General features: G+C 73.0%; 2 protein-coding genes and 1 long non-coding RNA gene across 4 annotated transcripts; 2 read left to right on the top strand and 1 right to left on the bottom strand.

The window, feature by feature from the left end:
* Nucleotides 1-1,281: 1,281 nt before the first annotated feature.
* Nucleotides 1,282-8,241, top strand: SLC5A5 (solute carrier family 5 member 5). Its single transcript, XM_070058985.2, has 15 exons — nucleotides 1,282-2,479; nucleotides 3,001-3,066; nucleotides 3,157-3,208; nucleotides 3,297-3,364; nucleotides 3,594-3,748; nucleotides 3,900-4,040; nucleotides 4,126-4,255; nucleotides 4,661-4,749; nucleotides 5,029-5,141; nucleotides 5,302-5,372; nucleotides 5,479-5,565; nucleotides 5,886-6,079; nucleotides 6,615-6,739; nucleotides 6,915-7,030; nucleotides 7,463-8,241. Exons 1-15 carry the CDS (start codon nucleotides 1,982-1,984, stop codon nucleotides 7,616-7,618), a joined length of 2,061 nt encoding a protein of 686 aa, XP_069915086.1. The 5' UTR covers nucleotides 1,282-1,981; the 3' UTR covers nucleotides 7,619-8,241.
* LOC149121574 (uncharacterized) lies at nucleotides 6,673-12,414 on the bottom strand. The gene is made up of 3 exons (XR_016222797.1): nucleotides 12,328-12,414; nucleotides 12,070-12,215; nucleotides 6,673-6,759 (listed from the first exon to the last, which is right to left on the bottom strand). It is a non-coding gene; the product is annotated as an uncharacterized LOC149121574 (long non-coding RNA).
* CCDC124 (coiled-coil domain containing 124) lies at nucleotides 12,300-15,846 on the top strand. 2 transcript variants are annotated; one of them, XM_070059520.2, is made up of 5 exons: nucleotides 12,300-12,436; nucleotides 13,366-13,535; nucleotides 14,816-14,987; nucleotides 15,088-15,202; nucleotides 15,397-15,846. In XM_070059520.2, exons 2-5 carry the CDS (start codon nucleotides 13,377-13,379, stop codon nucleotides 15,599-15,601), a joined length of 651 nt encoding a protein of 216 aa, XP_069915621.1. In that variant the 5' UTR covers nucleotides 12,300-12,436; nucleotides 13,366-13,376; the 3' UTR covers nucleotides 15,602-15,846. The 2 variants fall into 2 exon arrangements, with proteins under 2 accessions (XP_069915621.1, XP_069915622.1); XM_070059521.1 differs by lacking the exon at nucleotides 12,300-12,436 and adding an exon at nucleotides 12,443-12,961.
* The last annotated feature ends 1,547 nt before the right edge of the window (nucleotides 15,847-17,393 follow it).

Below are 17,393 nucleotides of genomic sequence, written 5' to 3'. Positions count from 1 at the left end.
CGGGCGGGTCGGGGACATCGCGGGTGCCGCCCCCTGGGGCCTGAGGGGCTCGGACCGCGGGGGGCTGATGAGCCAGGAGCTCCATCCGGGTCTCCATGGGACCTGCGCCGTCATCCACTCGCCCAGGCCTCAGCCTGGCTCTTGGGACGCAACTTGGGGCCCCCGCAGTGTCCTGGGGAGGAGGTGGGCACCGAAGCCCGAGAGGCGCTGGGGGCACCAGACTCCGGGCAGCGCCTGCGCACCCGCCCTGAGCGCGGGGCGACCCAGTCCGAGGGTAGCTGGGGGTCCTCCCCCCTCACGTCCCGTGGAGTCGGGGTCTCGCTCTGCCCCGGCGGTGGGCCCGATGGCCTGCGCTCCTGCAGCCCCCGTGGGCCGTGAACACAACAGGAAGTCGGTGACCGCTCACCCTCTGGGCCTCAGGGGTGGCTCCGTGCCAAGCGGAGCTAGGGCGTCCGGGTGCGGTCCCTGCGCTCGGGGGGCGGGGCGGGGGTTTTCCCGGGAGCTGCGGGGCACAGGACGCAAACCAGAGTTTCCACCCCAGAGTTGGCACAGGGCTGGGGCCGGGGTCCCACGCGCCGCTGCCTCCGGCTGGGGGTGTCCTCTGGCCCCTTGAAGGGTGGGGGGGGGCCTGCGCTGGGCTTGCTTGACCCCCAAGATCGCGCTCAGCGGGATGGCTGCTCCGCAGGGGCAGCACCAGGACCGGGCACAGGGACCCCAGATGACCCCAGGTCCTGACGGCAGGGTGGCCGCTCTGGCTGCGGCCGCTGAGTGAGGCGCGCAGGGTCGGCCGCGGGCCAGGTCCCGGTGTGGGCACCGCCCGAGCCACGTGCGCCCCAGCAGGTGCGGGGGAGGGGGGCCACCCGCTGTCCGCCCGGAGTTCACGGCCCAGCGCCGCCCACCCAGCGGGGCTCCTGGAATCCGGGACAGGTTCCAAGTCCCCACTGGTGCACTTGTCCCCACCTGCAGCCTCCCCGGCTTGGGGCGCCGCCAATTCTCAGAAAACTCTGCGGGGGCCTCCCTGCCCCGGCCTCTCCTGCGCCCCCGCGCCGCCCCCCACTACTCAGCGCTCGCTCCGCCGCACCCCGGGCGCCCGCGGTGGCCCCAGCCCCCCTGCTTGCGGTCGAGCCAGGCCCCCTGCAGCCTGCTGTGTCCACAAGGGCATGCAGTAGGCGCTCTATAAGTGAGCCTCCGTCGAAGCCTGGGTTTTCCCACGGCGGGGGGGGGGGGGGGGGGGACGCGGCCACTCGGCTCGGCGGTGCGGGCCTCCCAAGAGAGCGGCGACGGCGCCCGAGGCGGCCCAGAGGTCTCGGGTCTCGGCTTGCACCCCGAGAATTCCTAGGGTGGGCGGAGCCGGGCCTGTGGACGCGCGGTCCCCCCTTGAAGTTGGGGCGCCGTCCGTCCTTAAGCTCCACCCGAGCGCAGGGGATGTCGCCTGCCCAGACCTCGGTGGGGCTGCCAGGGGCGCGGGAAGCCCCTCCCCGGGTGGTCGCGGGGGACCCGGTGGCCGCTGACACTGGATGAGCGCCTGCCCCGCCCCCACCGGTGCCCCCTGGCTTGGCTCTGAGGCAGGCGCCTTCTGATGCCCATGTGCAGGTGGGCAGGAGAAGGCCTAGGGGGACCCCAAGACGACCGCAGGCACCCACGCGACCCCGAGCCCAGGCTCCCCCACCCAGCTTAGCCCAGGGCCGAAGACCGTAGAGAAAGGGGGGGTTCGACGCCCCTGCATCGCCCGCTCACCCGAAACCACCCCTGGAGCGGCCGCGCCGTCGGGCGGGAGAGGGAGCGCTTGGGAGTCGCGGCCCACCTGTCCCGTCGCGCGCGGCCGGGCCCCAGGGAGGGGGTGGGGACGCGCCCCCGCCCCGCCGCCACTCCCTCGGCCTGCCCGGGCCTGCCTGCCCCAGTCCAGGGCCGAAAGGGTGCCGGCGGGCCGCCTGCAGGTCCGGGGGAGGTGGAGCCGCGCGCTGACCCCGCCGCGCAATAAATGGGCAGCCCGCAGCCTCGCGCCGCGGCGACGGCGACACCGACAGCGAACCGCGGACTCGGCGCGCGGGGCGGACGGGCGGGCGCGCGGGCGGGCGGCGAGCACCCGGGGCGTCGCTGCGCTCTCGGGGGCGGGGGGCTCCTCGCAGCCCTCATGGCCGGGGCCCGGGCCACCTTCGGCGCCTGGGACTACGGCGTGTTCGCGCTCATGCTGCTGGCGTCCACGGGCATCGGGCTCGGGGTGGCGCTGGCCCGCGGCGGGCAGCGCAGCGCCGAGGACTTCTTCACGGGGGGCCGGCGCCTGGCCGCGCTGCCCGTGGGGCTGTCGCTGGCCGCCAGCTTCATGTCGGCCGTGCAGGTGCTGGGCGTGCCGGCCGAGGCCTCGCGCTACGGCCTCAAGTTCCTGTGGATGTGCCTGGGCCAGCTGCTCAACTCGCTGCTCACCGCCGCGCTCTTCCTGCCCGTCTTCTACCGCCTGGGGCTCACCAGCACCTACCAGGTGCGCGCGCGGCGGGGCGGGGGGTTCCGGGAAGAGGCCCCGGGCAGTGGGGTGAGGGCCGGGAAGGAGGAAGCCGGGAGCTGGCTCGCGCCGCTTGCTCGTGGGAGACGCGGGGCCACGTGTGCACAGGTGTGTGCGCCCCCGCGCACGCCCGCGCGCGCTCACAGGCGCGCACACCCCCTGGGCGGCTCCACGGAGTTCGCGCCAAGACGTGCCTCGGGGCAGAGAGGACACCGATGACGATCGTGTCCGGTAGACAGGCGGCGCCTAAACCTATGGCCACAGGCGCTGTCCCTGTCCTGCGCCTGCGGCCACTCCCGAAGTTCCTGCCCAGCCGGAGCTCAGAGGTGGCGCGCGCACAGGCCGGGGCCGGGCCTCCAGGGCGCGCGCGCGTCTGCGGGGGGCCGGGGGGCGCCCCCACCGCGGGCCTCGGGGAGGCGATCAGAGCTCCAGGGGACGGGGGGCGCGCCCCCGGGTTGCGCCTGCCCGCGTGAGCGCCAGCCCCGGCTCTTCTCTGGCAGTACTTGGAGCTGCGCTTCAGCCGCGCGGTGCGCCTCTGCGGGACCCTGCAGTACCTGGTGGCCACGGTGAGCCGCCTCGGCCCCGCCCCTGCTCTGACCCCGCCCCCGCCGGCCTGACCCCGCCCCCGCCGGCCTGACCCCGCCCCCCGCCGGCAGGTGCTGTACACGGGCATCGTCATCTACGCACCTGCGCTCATCCTGAACCAAGGTGCGGGAGGCAGAGTAGGAGGGGGCGTCCCGGGCTGGGCCCCCCCACGCGGAGGCCTGACTGCGGAGGGCGGGGTCTGTTTGCGCAGTGACCGGGCTGGACATCTGGGCATCGCTGCTGTCCACCGGCATCATCTGTACTTTCTACACCACCGTAGTGAGTGCCCCGGGCCCGCGCCCGGCTCAGCCTCCTGAGGGTGGTGCCGAGTCCGGCTGCAGGCATGGCTGGATCCAGGACGCGGGTCGAAGGGGGTGGCCGGGAGTTCCCCGGGGAGGGGGCCTGGGGCTGGCTGAGCCGCATCGTGAGGCCGTCCGTGGGGGTACAGATGAGAACGCAGGTTCCCAGCCCCTGACCCCGCCCACGCCCACGCCGCTCCCTCCCGCAGGGCGGCATGAGGGCCGTGGTCTGGACCGACGTCTTCCAGGTGCTGGTGATGCTCACGGGCTTCTGGGTCATCCTGGGCCGCGGCGTCGCGCTCGTGGGGGGGCCCCGGCACGCGCTGGAGCTCGCGCGGAACCACTCCCGCATTAACCTGCTGGAGTGAGTGCCGCCTGCCCCAGGGAGCCCTCCCTGCTTCCGCCCCTCCGCCAGCCCCACTCCAAATGTCCCCTGCAGGTCCACAAGCTCCCAGGTGGCCATGCGGGGGGCGGAGGGCCTGGAGCCAGCGTGACCCGCCCTGTCCCTCCCCCAGCTTCGACCCGGACCCCCGGAGACGCTACACCTTCTGGACGTTCGTGGTGGGCGGCACGCTGGTGTGGCTCTCCATGTACGGGGTGAACCAGGCGCAGGTGCAGCGCTACGTGGCCTGCCGGACGGAGCGGCAGGCCAAGCTGTGAGTGCCTGGGGGAGGGGCGGGGGGAGGGGCTCGGCCAGCGCCGGCCCCGCCCCAACCCGCGGCCGCCCCCACCCCCGCGCAGGGCCGTGCTCATCAACCAGGTGGGGCTGCTGTTGATCGTGTCCAGCGCCGCCTGCTGCGGCATCGTCATGTTCGTGTTCTACAGCGCCTGTGACCCGCTCCTCACCGGCCGCATCTCGGCCCCGGACCAGGTGCGGAGGGGGAGGGGTGCGGGCTGCAGGAGCTCTCTTAGCAGGAGCCGCAGCCAGTGCCAAGGCCCTGGGGCAGGGAGGAGCTCAGAGCGGGGCCTGGGAGGCAGGGGATGGGGCTGGCTGAGGCCCCGCCCCAGCTGGAGTTCTGATGGACAGCCAGGTTCCAAGTCACCGGACGGAGGCTGCCCTGGGGCCGGGTCCCACGGGTGGAGTGCGTGGCCCCCGGAGGTGGGGGTGGGGAGGCTGTTCCTGCCGCCTCAAGGCCCCTCCGGATGACGCAGGGGTCCCAGGGCGCGGCTCCTGTCCACGCAGTCCATCTGCACACATCGGGCGCCCGGGGCGGGCAGGGGCGGGGCGGGGCGGCCAGGAGCCCCGCGGTCCCAGCCCTGCCCCGGCTGCCCCCAGTACATGCCCCTGCTGGTGCTGGACATCTTCGAGGGTCTGCCCGGGGTCCCCGGGCTCTTCCTGGCCTGCGCCTACAGCGGCACGCTCAGGTGAGCCCCTGCCCGCGGGGGGAGGGGCAGCTCTGGGCGCGGCCCCTGCCCCCAGGAACCTCAGCTTGGTTTTGGGGGGTCTCCCAGCAGCGGGTCCGCCCCCCAAATGCTTGCCCCAGCGGGGGCGGGGCCAGGCTGCAGCCAGGAGCGTGGGGCGGTGGCGGCTCCGGGATCCCCAGAGGGGCTGGGGTCTCAGGTCGGGGTCCCCGGGGAGGGGACAGGGGCAGGGCTGGGGTGTCCGCACTCCTGGGCGTGGCCTGAGGACCCCGCCCCGCCCAGTACGGCGTCCACCAGCATCAACGCCATGGCGGCCGTGACCGTGGAAGACCTCATCAAGCCGCGGTGGCCGCGCCTGGCGCCCCGCAAGCTTATGATGATCTCCAAGGGGTTGTGTGAGTGGCGGGGCCCGGGGGGCTGTGTGAGTGGGGGTGATCCCCGGGAGCTGTGCGAGTGCGCCGGCCCGGTGGGGTGCCCAGGGGCTGGGAGGGGCGCGGGGGAGAGGGTGGGCCCAGGGCCGCCTCCCCGCCCACCGTGCGCCCCCGCCCGCTGCAGCCCTCATCTACGGCTCGGCCTGTCTCACGGTGGCCGCTCTGTCCTCGCTGCTGGGGGGCGGCGTCCTGCAGGTGAGCCCGGTTCCGCGCCCCCCCGCCCCACGCCCCAGGCCGGGGCAGGGTCCTGGCAGAGACCCAGCCCTGAGCGCACGCCCACCCCTCCACCCCGCTGTCACAGGGCTCCTTCACGGTCATGGGCGTCATCAGTGGCCCCCTCCTTGGAGCCTTCATCCTGGGCATGTTTGTGCCAGCCTGCAACACGCCGGTGCGTGGGGGATGGGGCGCGGGCAGGCTCCGCCCACAGGGAGTGGAGGAGGGCGGGGCTGGGAGGGGAATGGTCCGACAAGCCCCGCCCCGACGATGGCGACACCCACAGGGTGATGGAGAAGAGAGGAGCAGGGGGACGGGCAGACAGGCCCCGCCCCTGAGGCAGGCTCCACCCACAGGACGTGGAGAAGTTGGGCTGGGAGGGGCGTGGTCATACAGGCTCCACCCAGATGCAGGCCCCGCCCCCAGTGCATAGAGACCGGCTGGGCTGGGGTTGGGAGGGGAGTGGTCCCACCCCAACGCCGGCTCCGTCCCCAGGGCGTCCTCTCTGGGCTGGGCGCGGGCCTGGTGCTGTCCCTGTGGGTGGCTGTGGGCGCCACATTGTACCCGCCCAGCGCGCAGATGATGGGGGTCCTGCCCTCCTCGGCCGCCGACTGCGCGGCCCCCTCGGCCAACGCCTCCGGCTTTCCGGCCCCGCTCCTGGCTGCCAACGCCTCCGGCGGGGACCCCAGGTGAGCAGGCGCTGGGGGTGTGGCCTGGGAGGGCGTGGTTAGTGAGCAGAGCAACCGGGATGTGCCCGCGCCGCAAGGCGGAGGATTAGCCTAGTGAGCCATGGCGCCGGCCCCCTTTTTTTTTTTTCGGGTTTATTTTTTAAAAAGTAAAGATTTCTTTATTTAAGAGGCAGAGTTAGAGAGAGAAGTCTTCCATCCACAACGGCCAAAGCTGGGCTGATCCGAATCCAGGAGCCAGGAGCTCCATCCGGGTCTCCCACGCAGGTGCAGGGGTCCCAGGACGTGGGCCATCCTCCACTGCTTTCCCAGGCCTCAGCAGAGAGCTGGACCGGAAGTGGAGCAGCCGGGTCTCGAATCGGCGCTATGGGATGCCGGCACTGCAGGGGGTGGCTTTACCCACTGCGCCCCAGGGTTGGAGCGCGGTGGCTACTGCACGAGTCCGGGCTGGGCTGGGGGGCAGCAGGGGGTGGGGAGTGGCGCTGAGGGCGCCCAGGTGTTGACCGACGGAGCCCCGCCCCGTCCCTCCCACCCCCAGCTCCGGCAGGGCCCCCGGCGCGCCCGCCCTGGCTGACAGCTTCTACGCCATCTCCTACCTGTACTACGGCGCCCTAGGCACGCTGGCCACCGTCCTGTGCGGAGCGCTGGTCAGCTACGTCACCGGTAGGTGGGGTGGCGGCTCCCTGGGGGGCGGGCGCGGGGGTGCAGGGCGCTGTCCCTGGTGCTGAAGTCGCTGCACGGGGCCTGCCCAGCGCCACGCCCAGCAGAGGGGGCCCCAGGGCACCTCACGGCCCGCGCGCTCCCTCCCTCACCCCCCGACACTGGATCTGCCCCCCAGGCCCCAGCAAGCGCAGCAGCCTGGGCCCTGGCCTGCTCTGGTGGGACCTGGCACGGCAGACGGCGTCCGTGGCTCCCAAAGAGGAAGTGGGCGCCCTGGACGACAGCTTGGTCAAGGTCAGCCTGGGGCTGGGCGCCCAGGTCCCCGGGGGAGGGGTGTGTGGCTTCGGCCCCCTGTTGCATTCGCCCCTGGCGCTGTGCCGGGAGCCACTCAGCCTGGGGAGGTTCGGGGCGGCCTCCTGGAAGCAGTGACACTGACGGGGCCTGCGTGAGCACCGGGAGCCGGCCACAGGGCCGTCCGGTGCAGGGCGCGGCAGGTGCAAAGGCCCTGAGGCCAGATACGGCCTGGCGGGGTGGGGGTGGGGTGCTCAGGCTTCCTTCGGCTCCTTGTGGCTTCGGCAGCGTCTAAGCCGGCGCTGGTGGCCCGGGCTGTGGGCGACAGGGGTCGGAGGGGTCAGACCCGACTGGTGCACCGGGCTGGGGGCTGCTGTGACCCGTGCCGCCCTGGGGTCTCCATCTGGAGTGACGACACCTTCTCCCCTCCCCCAGGGTCCCCAGGAATTCCCCTCCGCAGCCATGAAGCCCCCCAGCTTCCTGCCCCGGCCCGAGGACCGGCTGCTGCCCCTGGGGCCCGAGGTGGAGGGCGCCGGCCCCGGGACCCCCGCTTGGGCGCGCCGGGATGAGCTGCGGGAGTCGAACCTCTGAGGGCGGGGCCGGCCCGGCCGCAGCATCCACGCCCAAACGTCTCAACAGGCCAATCCCAGGCCACGGGCCCTTGGCCTCCGCCTCTGAGTGGCTGGACTGTGTGATACGCAAACGAGCTCGGTGTTGGGTTCCTCCCACCCTCCCGGAAGTGGGGAGGCCCCGCCCCCAGCTGCTGTTTTAGCCAATCCCCTGCTTCCAACCTGCCGCTGACTTAGACGCTGCACCCCGGACACAAGGCTGGAGTTTTTTTCCCTCAACACGAACGGAAAGTCAACACAGGGAGCCCCCAGACCCAAAACCAGGGTGTGGGGGCCGGCCACGTGGCCCCCACGCCCAGCAAGGACTCGGGGCTCTTGGGGGTCTCTGCTGCCCCATTCTACAGACAGAGAGGCTGAGGCCGGGAGAGGAGCAGGGGCGCGGCGGAGACAGGGGGGAGGGGAGGCAGGCAGAGCCCTGCACCTGCGCGGGACCAGGATGGAGCGCTCCCCGCCCCGACGTGGGAGACCCGGATGGAGCTCCTGGCTTCAGCCCTGCCCAGCCCTGGCCGTTGTGGGCCTCTGGGGGCAGATGGAAGACCCCTTTCTAACTCTTTCAAATAAATACAAAATTAAAAAAAAAAAAAAGTCCCCGTGTCATCCTTGGCCTCCGCTCCAAGCCCTGCCCACCTGCGCCCACGTGACACTGCCCCCCACCCTGGGCTGAGCCCTCGCCCTGCCGCCCCCTGGCGCCTCCCCCCAGCTCCAGGCCGGGCACCGCCCTCGGCCTCCTGCCTGGGGCTGCGGTCGGGGACCCCCGGGAGGCGCCCCCTCCCACCCCTGCAGTGCGGCCCTCAGCCAGCGTCGGATAAACCGGCTCCTTGGCAACACAGCACGCGGTCTGAGGTTTGATTAAGGACGATTAGAGAGGAGGGCCCTTCCCCCTTCCAAAAGGCTTTACTGGGGCCGGTGGTGGCACAGTGGGTTAACCCCCGCCGGCGGTGCCCGCATCCACAGGGCGCCGGGTCGAGTCCTGGCTGCTCCGCTTCCGGTCTAGCTCTCTGCTGTGGCCTGGGAGAGCAGTAGGAGATGGCCCAGGTCCTGGTGCCCCTGCACCCGCGTGGGAGACCCGGAGGAGGCTCCTGGCTTCCGATCAGCCCAGCTCTGGCCATTGCAGCCATGTGGGGAGTGACCCAGCGGATGGAAGACCTCTCTCTCTCTCCCTCTCTCCCTCCCTCTTTCTCCCCCTCTGTCTCCCCCCTCCCTCCCTCTCTCTCTCTGCCTCTGTCTCTCTCTGCCTCTGTCTCTGTCTGTCTGTCTCTCCCTCTCAGAGAGTCGGTCGGCTGTGAGCCGGGTACAGGCGCTGCCCCCGGCTGCCCCCGGCTCTGGGCCGCCCTGGACCAGTGTTTGATGTGGGGAAGGAGGCAGTCGGGGCAAGGTGAGAACCCGGCCCGGGCGCTCCGGAGGCGAAGGGCAAAGTCCGGAGCGCGACAGCCACTCTGTGTCCTTGAGGGCCCCTCGGCGGGCGGCGCCGCATCCCCCCCCCCCCCCCCCCGTCCCTGTGCACCCTCCCCGGCCCGCGTGTTTGCTGAATTCAATCCTTGCTCAAACATTTGCTTTTTGACCCGCGACGCCCGCAGAGGCCTCTTGCCCTCAGGCGGGGCAGGGGCGCCTGGCTCCCCTCTGGTCCCACAAACCTGAGTTCTGGGCCTGGGAGCGCCGGGCTGCGGCGGGAGGGGGCTCAGAGCCCCTCGGACCCGTCAAGGGCGCGCGCACTACCACCTGCGGCCACAAGAGGGAGCCCGGACACCCGGCGGCCGGGGACCGCGCGAGTCCACTCCTGGCCAAGCCACAGGAGGAGGGCTGCCGGGGCCGCGGGAGGGGCATGGCGGGCATGTGCTAAGTGTCACGGAGCTCTGCATTTATTGTATTTGGGTTTATTAGAGAGAGGGGGGTCTCCCATCACCTGTTGCACTCCCCACATGGCCCCGGGCCAGGCCAGAGCCAGGAGCCAGGAGTTCCATCCGGGTCTCCCACGCAGGTGCAGGGGCCCAAGGAGCTGGACCATATTCACTGCTGTCCCAGGCCACAGCAGGGAGCTGGATCGAAGTGGAGCAGCCGGGACTCGAACCAGCGTCCATAGGGGATGCGGGCGTTAGAGGCACTGGCCCCTCCTACCGGTGTCAGAGTCGGACCGGGAGCCCGGTGGCGTCCTCCCGGGCCGGTCCCCGCCCGCCAGGCCAGCGGCGTCCCCGCGGGAGGAGGCTCGGGGTCCCACGCGGGCCCGCGCCGGGTGAGAGAACGGACGAGCAAATCATCTACGCACCGAGTGTTTGTTCAACCCCGGGTGCTGGGTCCCGAGGGCGCGGGCGATGCGGGTCCACGCCTCCCTGCACACGGAGCCGCCTCCCTGCACGAGCGACGCGTGGGCGCTGAGGGCCTCGTGGGGAGCGTGCCCGGCCCCAGCCCCCGGCCACCCCAGCAAGGCAATGCCGGCAGTGCCGGCTCCCATGTGGGCGCGGGTTCGAGTCCCGGCTGCTCCACTTCCGGTGCAGCTCTGCTATGGCCTGCGACAGCAGTGGAAGATGGTCCAGGTCCTTGGGCCCCTGCACCTGCGCGGGAGACCCGGATGGAGCTGCGTCCCCGTCCGCGCCTGCGCTGTGCGTGTCCAGGCTGAGCCGTGGGACCGTTCAGGTTCAGTGTGTTTGCCGGCCCCGCGTCTCGCCCCAGCTCTGACGTCACTTTCTGGAAGCTTCCACGGCCCTGGCCTTGGTGTTTGCTCAACCCGGCCTCTCTCCCTTCCTCTCGGAAGATCCAGGGCTTCCGGCAGAGCTGGAGCCACGGGCACGGGGAGGGGGCGCGAAGGCCCCCATCTGCGGTGCGCGTGCCCGTGCGCACGCCCAGGCTTCCCGTGCGTCCACTCGCTGCAGGGCCTTCCTGCTCGGGCCCCCGTGCCCTTTGACCTCATCAGAAGCCTCGCGCGCGCACGCGCCCGCGTCCCCGCCCCTCCCAGGCCCCGGCTGCCCCCGAGGTGCGCCCGAGTTAATCTTCAGAGACGGAGAAGGACCTTGGTCACCGTCGCTGTTGATGTTTCTGGTTTTATTACATCGGGTCCCTGTGGCGTCCAGGCCTGGGTAGAGGCTGCACGTGGGAGGCTGCGACCCCGGCCTCAGTTTCCACTAAGGGCCCCTCCCGCCGGGTCCTGAGGCTCGGACACTTGGGGCCGGCGCTGTGCAGCCAGGAGCTCCATCCGGGTCTCCCACGCAGGTACAGGACCTGGGCCATCGTCCACTGCTCTCCCCGGCCACAGCAGAGAGCTGGACAGGAAGTGGAGCAGCCGGGACTCGAACCCGCGCCCCTATGGGATGCCGGCGCCGCGGCGGCTTCGTGTGCAGTCGGGGAGGCGTGGACCCGCATCGCCCGCACCCTTGGGACCCAGCGCCCGGGGTTGAAAAAACACTCGGTGCGTAGATGATTTGTCCGTTCTCTCTCCCAACGCCTGGCGCCGGCCTGCGCGGGGCCCCGAGCCTCCTCCCGCGGGGAGCCTGGGGGCGGGGACAGGCGGGGGCGGGGCTCCGAGAGGGGCTCTTGGTGCCTGGGCCCCGGGAACGGGGGAAGGGCAGTGGACGACGGCCCAGTCCTGGGCCCTGCACCTGCGGAGGGACCGGGATGGAGCTCCTGGCTCCGAATCGGCCAGGCTCCGGCCACTGCAGCCATCTGGGGAGTGACCCAGCGGATGGAAGACCTACCCCTCCCCGAGTTCTGTGACTCTTGGCCCTGTACGGCCCTGGCCCCTGGCCCCCAGGCCCTAGCCCCGGCCCCCGGCCCCCAGGGCTCTCCATCCCCAGGAGATGCAGGCCACATTGTCTCTGGCACCCATGCCCCCCGTCGGCCGGGTCCTGCCTCGGGTCTGAGCCTCCTCTGGGTGCCCCACCCCCTCTGCGGGTGCCCGTGGGGACAACAGCACGGACCTGGATCCTGGGAATTGCGGGCCCAGACTCTCACAAGCTCCAGCCTCAGCCGTCAGCGAGCGGAGCTCAAATGCGCAGCAGCGGGGGAGCTGCAGCCGGCCTCACCACACGCACTCCATGGTGATGCCGATGTCGGTGCCGCGTCTCCCGCTCTGGGACATAAGCAGCCTCCGACACGTCGGAGTGGGGATCCGAGGGCCTCACTTGTTGATCGGTCAACATGGAGCTGACAGCAGGGGGCGCTGCCGGCTCCAGGGCGTTCAGGGCAGTGACCCCCGTGGATTCCGAGAGAGAGGGCTTCAGGCCCAGTGTCCACTTTCTGCAGTTTTCCCTGGACATCAGAAGCCGCCCCTGAGACAGACAACGCCCCCGGGGGCCTCCCCACGGAGAACAGACTAAGGCTCTTGGGACCTGGATTCCTGCCCCGCGGGGTCGCGGGGAGACGCGCGGGCCACGTGCGCCCCCTGGCGGTGGGGCAACTGCTGGCGGATGCCGCGGAACCTACCGCGCTTGAAGTCGTGGCAGCCATCTTTGATCCGGGCAGAGGCCATCTTGGTAAAGGCCAAGGGTTCGGGTGGCGACGTACGTTCGCCCGCCTGCTCCTCCACTCTATGGCGGGGGCGCCGAGAATGAATGCGTCTGAAATACGTGCTTTTTAAAGAAAAAAAAGAAATGGCTGCTGGCTTCCGGTTCTGTCCGCGGCCACCGCCCGCCCGCCTGCCCGCCTGCCCGCCTGCCCGCCTGCCTCAGGCTTTCCCTTTACCAAGATGGCGCCCTTAGTGACGCCATGAGTGTGCGCCGCCGGGACCTCACTGCGCAGGCCCAGCGCTGACGTCACGGAGACGCGACCGGGCCGGCGCCGGGGGAAGGAGGTAGGGGCGGCCGCGGGGCGGGCGGCGCCGGGGGTGGGGGCGCCGGGCCCCTCGGCTGCGCGCGGAGCCCCCGGCCAGGGCAGCGGGCTCGGGGCCGGGCGAGCCGCGGGGGAAAGGCCCGGCGGGCCTCTCGCAGGAGGCGGCGTCCGAGGGGCGGGGCGCCGGGTCCGAGCCGCCCCGGGACCCCGAGTCCGGCCCCGGCCGCGTCCGAGCCACCGCGGCCCCCGGCCCTGACCCCCGACCCCGGCCTCGACCCCCGGCCCCGGCCTCGGCCTCCCACGGTCGCGCCTGCGCGCTGGGCGCCCCCCGTCCTTCGCGTGACGCCTCCTCCGGGAAGCCCCCCGACCCCGCTCGTCCCCGACCGGATTGCCCGGCGCCCGAGTGGACACGGGGGTCCCGGGGTCGCCGAGGCTCCTCCCCGCCGCCTGCGCCCTGGTGCCCGGCGCGTGTTTGTTGAGTGCGCGTCGGGCGTCCCCATCCCGCCGTGGCCGCGCGGCTTCTGGAACCCGGGTTCGCTTTCCCGAGGTCAGGGAGGTTCCTGGTGGGGCCCCGGCCGGGTTGAGGGGTCAGGCGGCCCCCGGAGGAGCCTGGGATCCGGGAGACCCCGGGGGCGAGTCCGGGAAGGGTTCCCGGAGGCGGTGACGCCGGAGCTGGCTGGGTGAGGCTGAGGCGGGCGTTCGGCACCGCCATCCCGGGGCCCTGCGTCCGGCCGCGCCCACCTCTCCCGTGTTTGCTGCCCACCCGCAGTCCAGCGGGGGCGGGGCTGGACTCGGCCCAGGGACGCTGCTCGTCGCTGCTGGTGCCCCAGGGCCTTTGCACGACCCGGTTCCCGCCCAGAGCTCGCCTCTCAGGGGAGGCAGGAGCTGAGGTTGGGACTTGCAGGGGGGCACGGAGCCGGGGGCCCCCGCCCTCACGGCCGCGCCCCGCAGGCGGCCCAGGGATGCCCAAGAAGTTCCAGGGCGAGAACACCAAGTCGGCGGCGGCCCGGGCGCGCAGGGCGGAGGCCAAGGCGGCGGCGGACGCCAAGAGGCAGCAGGAGCTGGAAGATGCCTACTGGAAGGACGAGGACAAGCACGTGATGCGGAAGGAGCAGCGCAAGGTGGGCGGGGGGCGCCGGCGGGGGCCGGGGAGGGCGCGGGCCGGGGGGCCGGGGGCGGGGGGCGGGGGAGGCCCGGGCCAAGGGCTGGGGGGCGCCGGGGGCCGGGGCGGTGCAGAGCCCCCGGAGGGGTGGACACCGGGGACACCCCGACCATCACTCCGTGGGGGGCTCCCTGCGGTGTGGGTGGGCCCCAGAGCCAGGCCCAGCCCCCGACCCCGCCCGGGCGCCCCTGTTCCCGCCTCCGCCCAGCAGGTGGCGCCCGAGGCGCGTCTTGGCGGCGCTCCTGGCCGGGTGCACCTGCTCCGAGGTCCCGCGCCGGCGCCTAAGCGGAGTCGGTTCTTCCTCTGCAGGGCGCGCCCCGCCTGGTTTCATGGTTTTTTCAGATTTTATTTTCACTTTATCTGAGAGAGGGAGAGAGGTCTTCCATCCACTGGTTCCCTCCCCAAATGGCCACAGCGGCCGGAGCTGGGCCAGGAGCTCCATCCAGCTCTCCCATGCACGTGGGCCGTTCTCCACTGCCTTCCCAGGCCACAGCAGAGAGCAGGATGGGAAGTGGAGCCGCCGGGATTCGAACCCGCGCCCCTATGGGATGCTCTCCCTGGGGAATCCGTGCCTTCCCACGCTGCACCTGGGTGCCGCGCGCTGGCGGGGCCGGGACACGGCCGACCCCGATCCCAACCTTCCCCGGGCTCGCTGTGTCCCCGCTCAGCACCGCGGTCTGGGAGGCTGCAGCCGGCGTGGCCCCCCCCCCCCCCCGCAGTGCCTGGGCCCCGCCCCTGCTGTGGCCGGGGAGAGCCGAGCTCAGGGGCCGCCGCCCCTGCGCGGGAGACCTGGATGGAGCGCGTGGCTCAGTCCTGGCATGTGCGGGCGCGGCGGCGGTGACGCGGTGTCTGTCAGTCTAGACTGGCGGGTTACCCGGCTGGGCCTGGGCGCGGCTCTGGGCTCTCCTGCTCCTGTCCCCGCGAGCTCGCCACCGCCGCACCCCCCACGCGGGGCGACCCCGGCGACCCCACCCCGCTCCAGGGGCCCGCACCGGAGGAAGGGGGCTCCCGGGCCGGGTCCCGCCCCCGCCCCCGCCCCCGCCCTTCCTCCATCCCCACCGCCGCGCGCCCTGCAGGCGCCAGGCATGGCGGGTCCAGGCCAGGAACCACCCCGAGGCTGGGCTAGGGGGCTTCTGGGCACGGGAGGAGCCCGTGCAGGGGGATGGCGGCCCGGGGCAGGCACGCTGGGGGCTAACCCTGTCGGGGCCGACGCTGACCGGCGCTGACCCCGCCCCGCAGGAGGACCGGGAGCGGCGGCGCCTGGAGCAGCAGCAGCGGCGCAAGGAGGCGCAGCGGCTGCTGGAGGAGGAGGACTCCCGGCTCCCGGGCGGCCGGGCCCCGCGCGCCGCGCCCGCCAAGCCCACGCGCGCGCAGATCGAGGACGCGCTGCGCCGCGAGGCCGCGGAGCCAGGTGGGCGGGGCGGGGCCGGGGGCGGGCCGCAAGGAGGACAGGGGCGGGGCTTCCCCGGAGCCCCGCCCCGACGCCCCTGCCTGTGCCCCGCCCCCGACAGCCGAGAAAGCGCGGAGCCACCTGGAGCTGCCGCTGGAGGAGAACGCGAACCGGCGCGTGCCCGAGGAGGGCAGCGTGGACGCGCGCACCGTGGAGGACGCCATCGCGGCGCTCAGGTGGGGGGGCGGGGCCTGCGTTGCCGGGCTGTGAAGTGGGTGGGGCGGGGCCTAGGCCGCCGGTGGTGATAGGCCAGGGCTGGTGGGGCGGGGCCGGGGCCAGGGCTGTGGTTGGTGGAGGGGCCTGAGTCAGGGGCGTGGTGGGGCGGGGCCAGGGGCGGGGCTGAGCCCTAGCCTCCCGCCTTGCCCCGCAGCGTGCTGGACGAGGCGGACCGGCACCCCGAGCGCCGCATGCGCGCCGCCTACACGGCCTTCGAGGAGGCGCAGCTGCCGCGGCTGAAGCAGGAGCGGCCGAACCTGCGGCTGTCGCAGCTCCGGCAGCTGCTCAAGAAGGAGTGGCTGCGCGCGCCCGAGAACCCGCTGAACCGGCGCGCGGCGGCCTACAACGCCCCCAAGTGAGGGGCACAGTCCCTCCCCCGGGGCCCCCGGACCCGCCTGCCCCCGGCGCCTGCGTGCGCAGACCCGATAAAGCCCTCGGCCAGGCCAGGTGGCCTGGGTGACCTGTCCCTGCGTGGGCCCCGGGCGCAGGGAGGGGCCGGACACCTGCGAGGGGGCGTGGCGCCATCACAGCCCTCACCCTGGGACCCTCCCGCCCCCAACGCCTGCGCGCGTAGACCCCAATAAAGCAGTGAGCCAGGCCCAGAGGCCCGCGTGACCTGTCCCTGCGTGGGCGGGGCCCTACCAGCGTCTGTTCATCCAGGGAGACCACGCAGCTGTCCCCTGTACCCCCAGGAGGAGTTTCACGCCGGCCTGGGGGAGGGCTGGAGCGTGGGGGTGGGGAGGGCGCGGCCCTGCGGGGACCCGAGGGACCGTGACTGGGAAACCGAGGCACGAGGCGTGGAGCTGACGGACCCGCCAGGACCCCTGCTGGGCCCCACCCGCACCCACAGCCCTGGCCTGGGGCAGCCCCCGCCTCTCCCAGGCGGTGCAGGTCCCCAGTCCCAGGCGTCTCTACTTGGCGAGAGCAGGCGGAGATAGCAGGCGCCCCTGCAGAGGCCTGGCTGGGACCCCTCCCCGTTCGTGGGGCGGGGGCGCCGGACAAGGGGCGTAAAAACCCCAGCACGTGGCGGAGCCGGATTGGTGTGGACCCTGCCTGAGCCTAAGCCAGGTAGAGGGTCCCTAGAGGGTCCCGGACGCCGCCGACCCCGCCCCCAGAGGTTGGCGCTGCGGGTCCACGCCAAGAGCTCTGCAGGGGGCGCTCGCGCTGCGTGCCCGGCCCGCGGTGCCGGGACCCAGAGCTGGAGCAGGTGCAGGTCGGGGTTCGAGTCCCGCCTCTGCCTGCTCAGACTTGAGGGGACCGGCCTCGGGGGCCTCCGCTTCCTGCTCCGTAAAATGGGACTGAGAGCGAGGCCTGGCGCTGCGGTGTCCCGGGAGCCTGGCGGGCGGTCGCGGACGGGGTCTGGCTCAGACCTCGTCGACCAGCCCCGGAGAAGGGGCTGCAAGGACCACGGCGACCACCCCCGCGGGGAGGGGCTGCCTGGACCCCCGCACGCGGGAGCCCCGGCCGGGAGCAGCGTCTCCGCGCAGCGCTGATCTGGGCCACCAGACAAAAGCGGCGGCGCCGGGTCTGCGGGAAACTCCCGCGTGCTCCCGCCCAGCGGGAATCCCCGCACGCGCATGCGCGCTGGCGGCAGGGAATCCCCGGCTCCGCCGCGGGAAGGGAGTTCCGCGCGCTCCCAGCGCTCCCCGCGCGCGTTACCAGGACGACCGGGCGGGGCCGCCGGGCGCGCACTGCGGCTGCGTTGTCGCACAGGGGCGGGGCCTGGCCCCGGGGCTTTCCCGTCGCGGCCGCCGAGGCAGGGAAGCCACAAGCAGGGCGCATGCGCCGAGCGCGCCCCGGGGGGCCGGGGAATCCTCGGCGCTGCAGCGGCACTGGGGGCGGGGCGGGGAAACCGGCTTAAACCGGCGCGGGGTCTCCCCGAGGTTCCCGCCCCCGCCCCCGCCGTCTCCTTGGCAACCGGGCGCGCGGGCCGCAGTGCGGGGGCGGCGGGGAAGCCGGGCGGCGGCGCGCGTGCCGGGGGGGGGGGGGGGAGCTTCCCGCGTGCGGGGGGCGGGGGCGCCTCGGAGCCTCCGCGTCTCCTGCAGCCGGCGGCTCGGCCTATGGAGTGGGGGTCGCCGGCGCAGCCTCCCAGTTTGGGGAGGACGTTTTAGTAAGACATCACCAGCGGGGGGCGGGGGCGTCCAAGGCATG

Source organism: Oryctolagus cuniculus, chromosome 16, assembly GCF_051225735.1.
Source record: "Oryctolagus cuniculus isolate XC-2025 breed Fujian yellow rabbit chromosome 16, ASM5122573v1, whole genome shotgun sequence".
Taxonomy (NCBI): Eukaryota; Metazoa; Chordata; class Mammalia; order Lagomorpha; family Leporidae; genus Oryctolagus; species Oryctolagus cuniculus.
This window is presented reverse-complemented; position numbering and strand designations above follow the sequence as displayed.

Bases quoted from the DNA above. Each gene is read 5' to 3' on its own strand.
- SLC5A5 (XM_070058985.2), top strand. From the start codon at position 1,982: ATGGGCAGCCCGCAGCCTCGCGCCGCGGCGACGGCGACACCGACAGCG. The intron at 5,566-5,885 runs GTGCGTGGGGGA...CTCCGTCCCCAG, and splicing joins TGCCAGCCTGCAACACGCCG to GGCGTCCTCTCTGGGCTGGG. The intron at 6,080-6,614 runs GTGAGCAGGCGC...TCCCACCCCCAG, and splicing joins GCCTCCGGCGGGGACCCCAG to CTCCGGCAGGGCCCCCGGCG.
- CCDC124 (XM_070059520.2), top strand. From the start codon at position 13,377: ATGCCCAAGAAGTTCCAGGGCGAGAACACCAAGTCGGCGGCGGCCCGG. The intron at 14,988-15,087 runs GTGGGCGGGGCG...CGCCCCCGACAG, and splicing joins CCGCGAGGCCGCGGAGCCAG to CCGAGAAAGCGCGGAGCCAC. The intron at 15,203-15,396 runs GTGGGGGGGCGG...CTTGCCCCGCAG, and splicing joins GACGCCATCGCGGCGCTCAG to CGTGCTGGACGAGGCGGACC.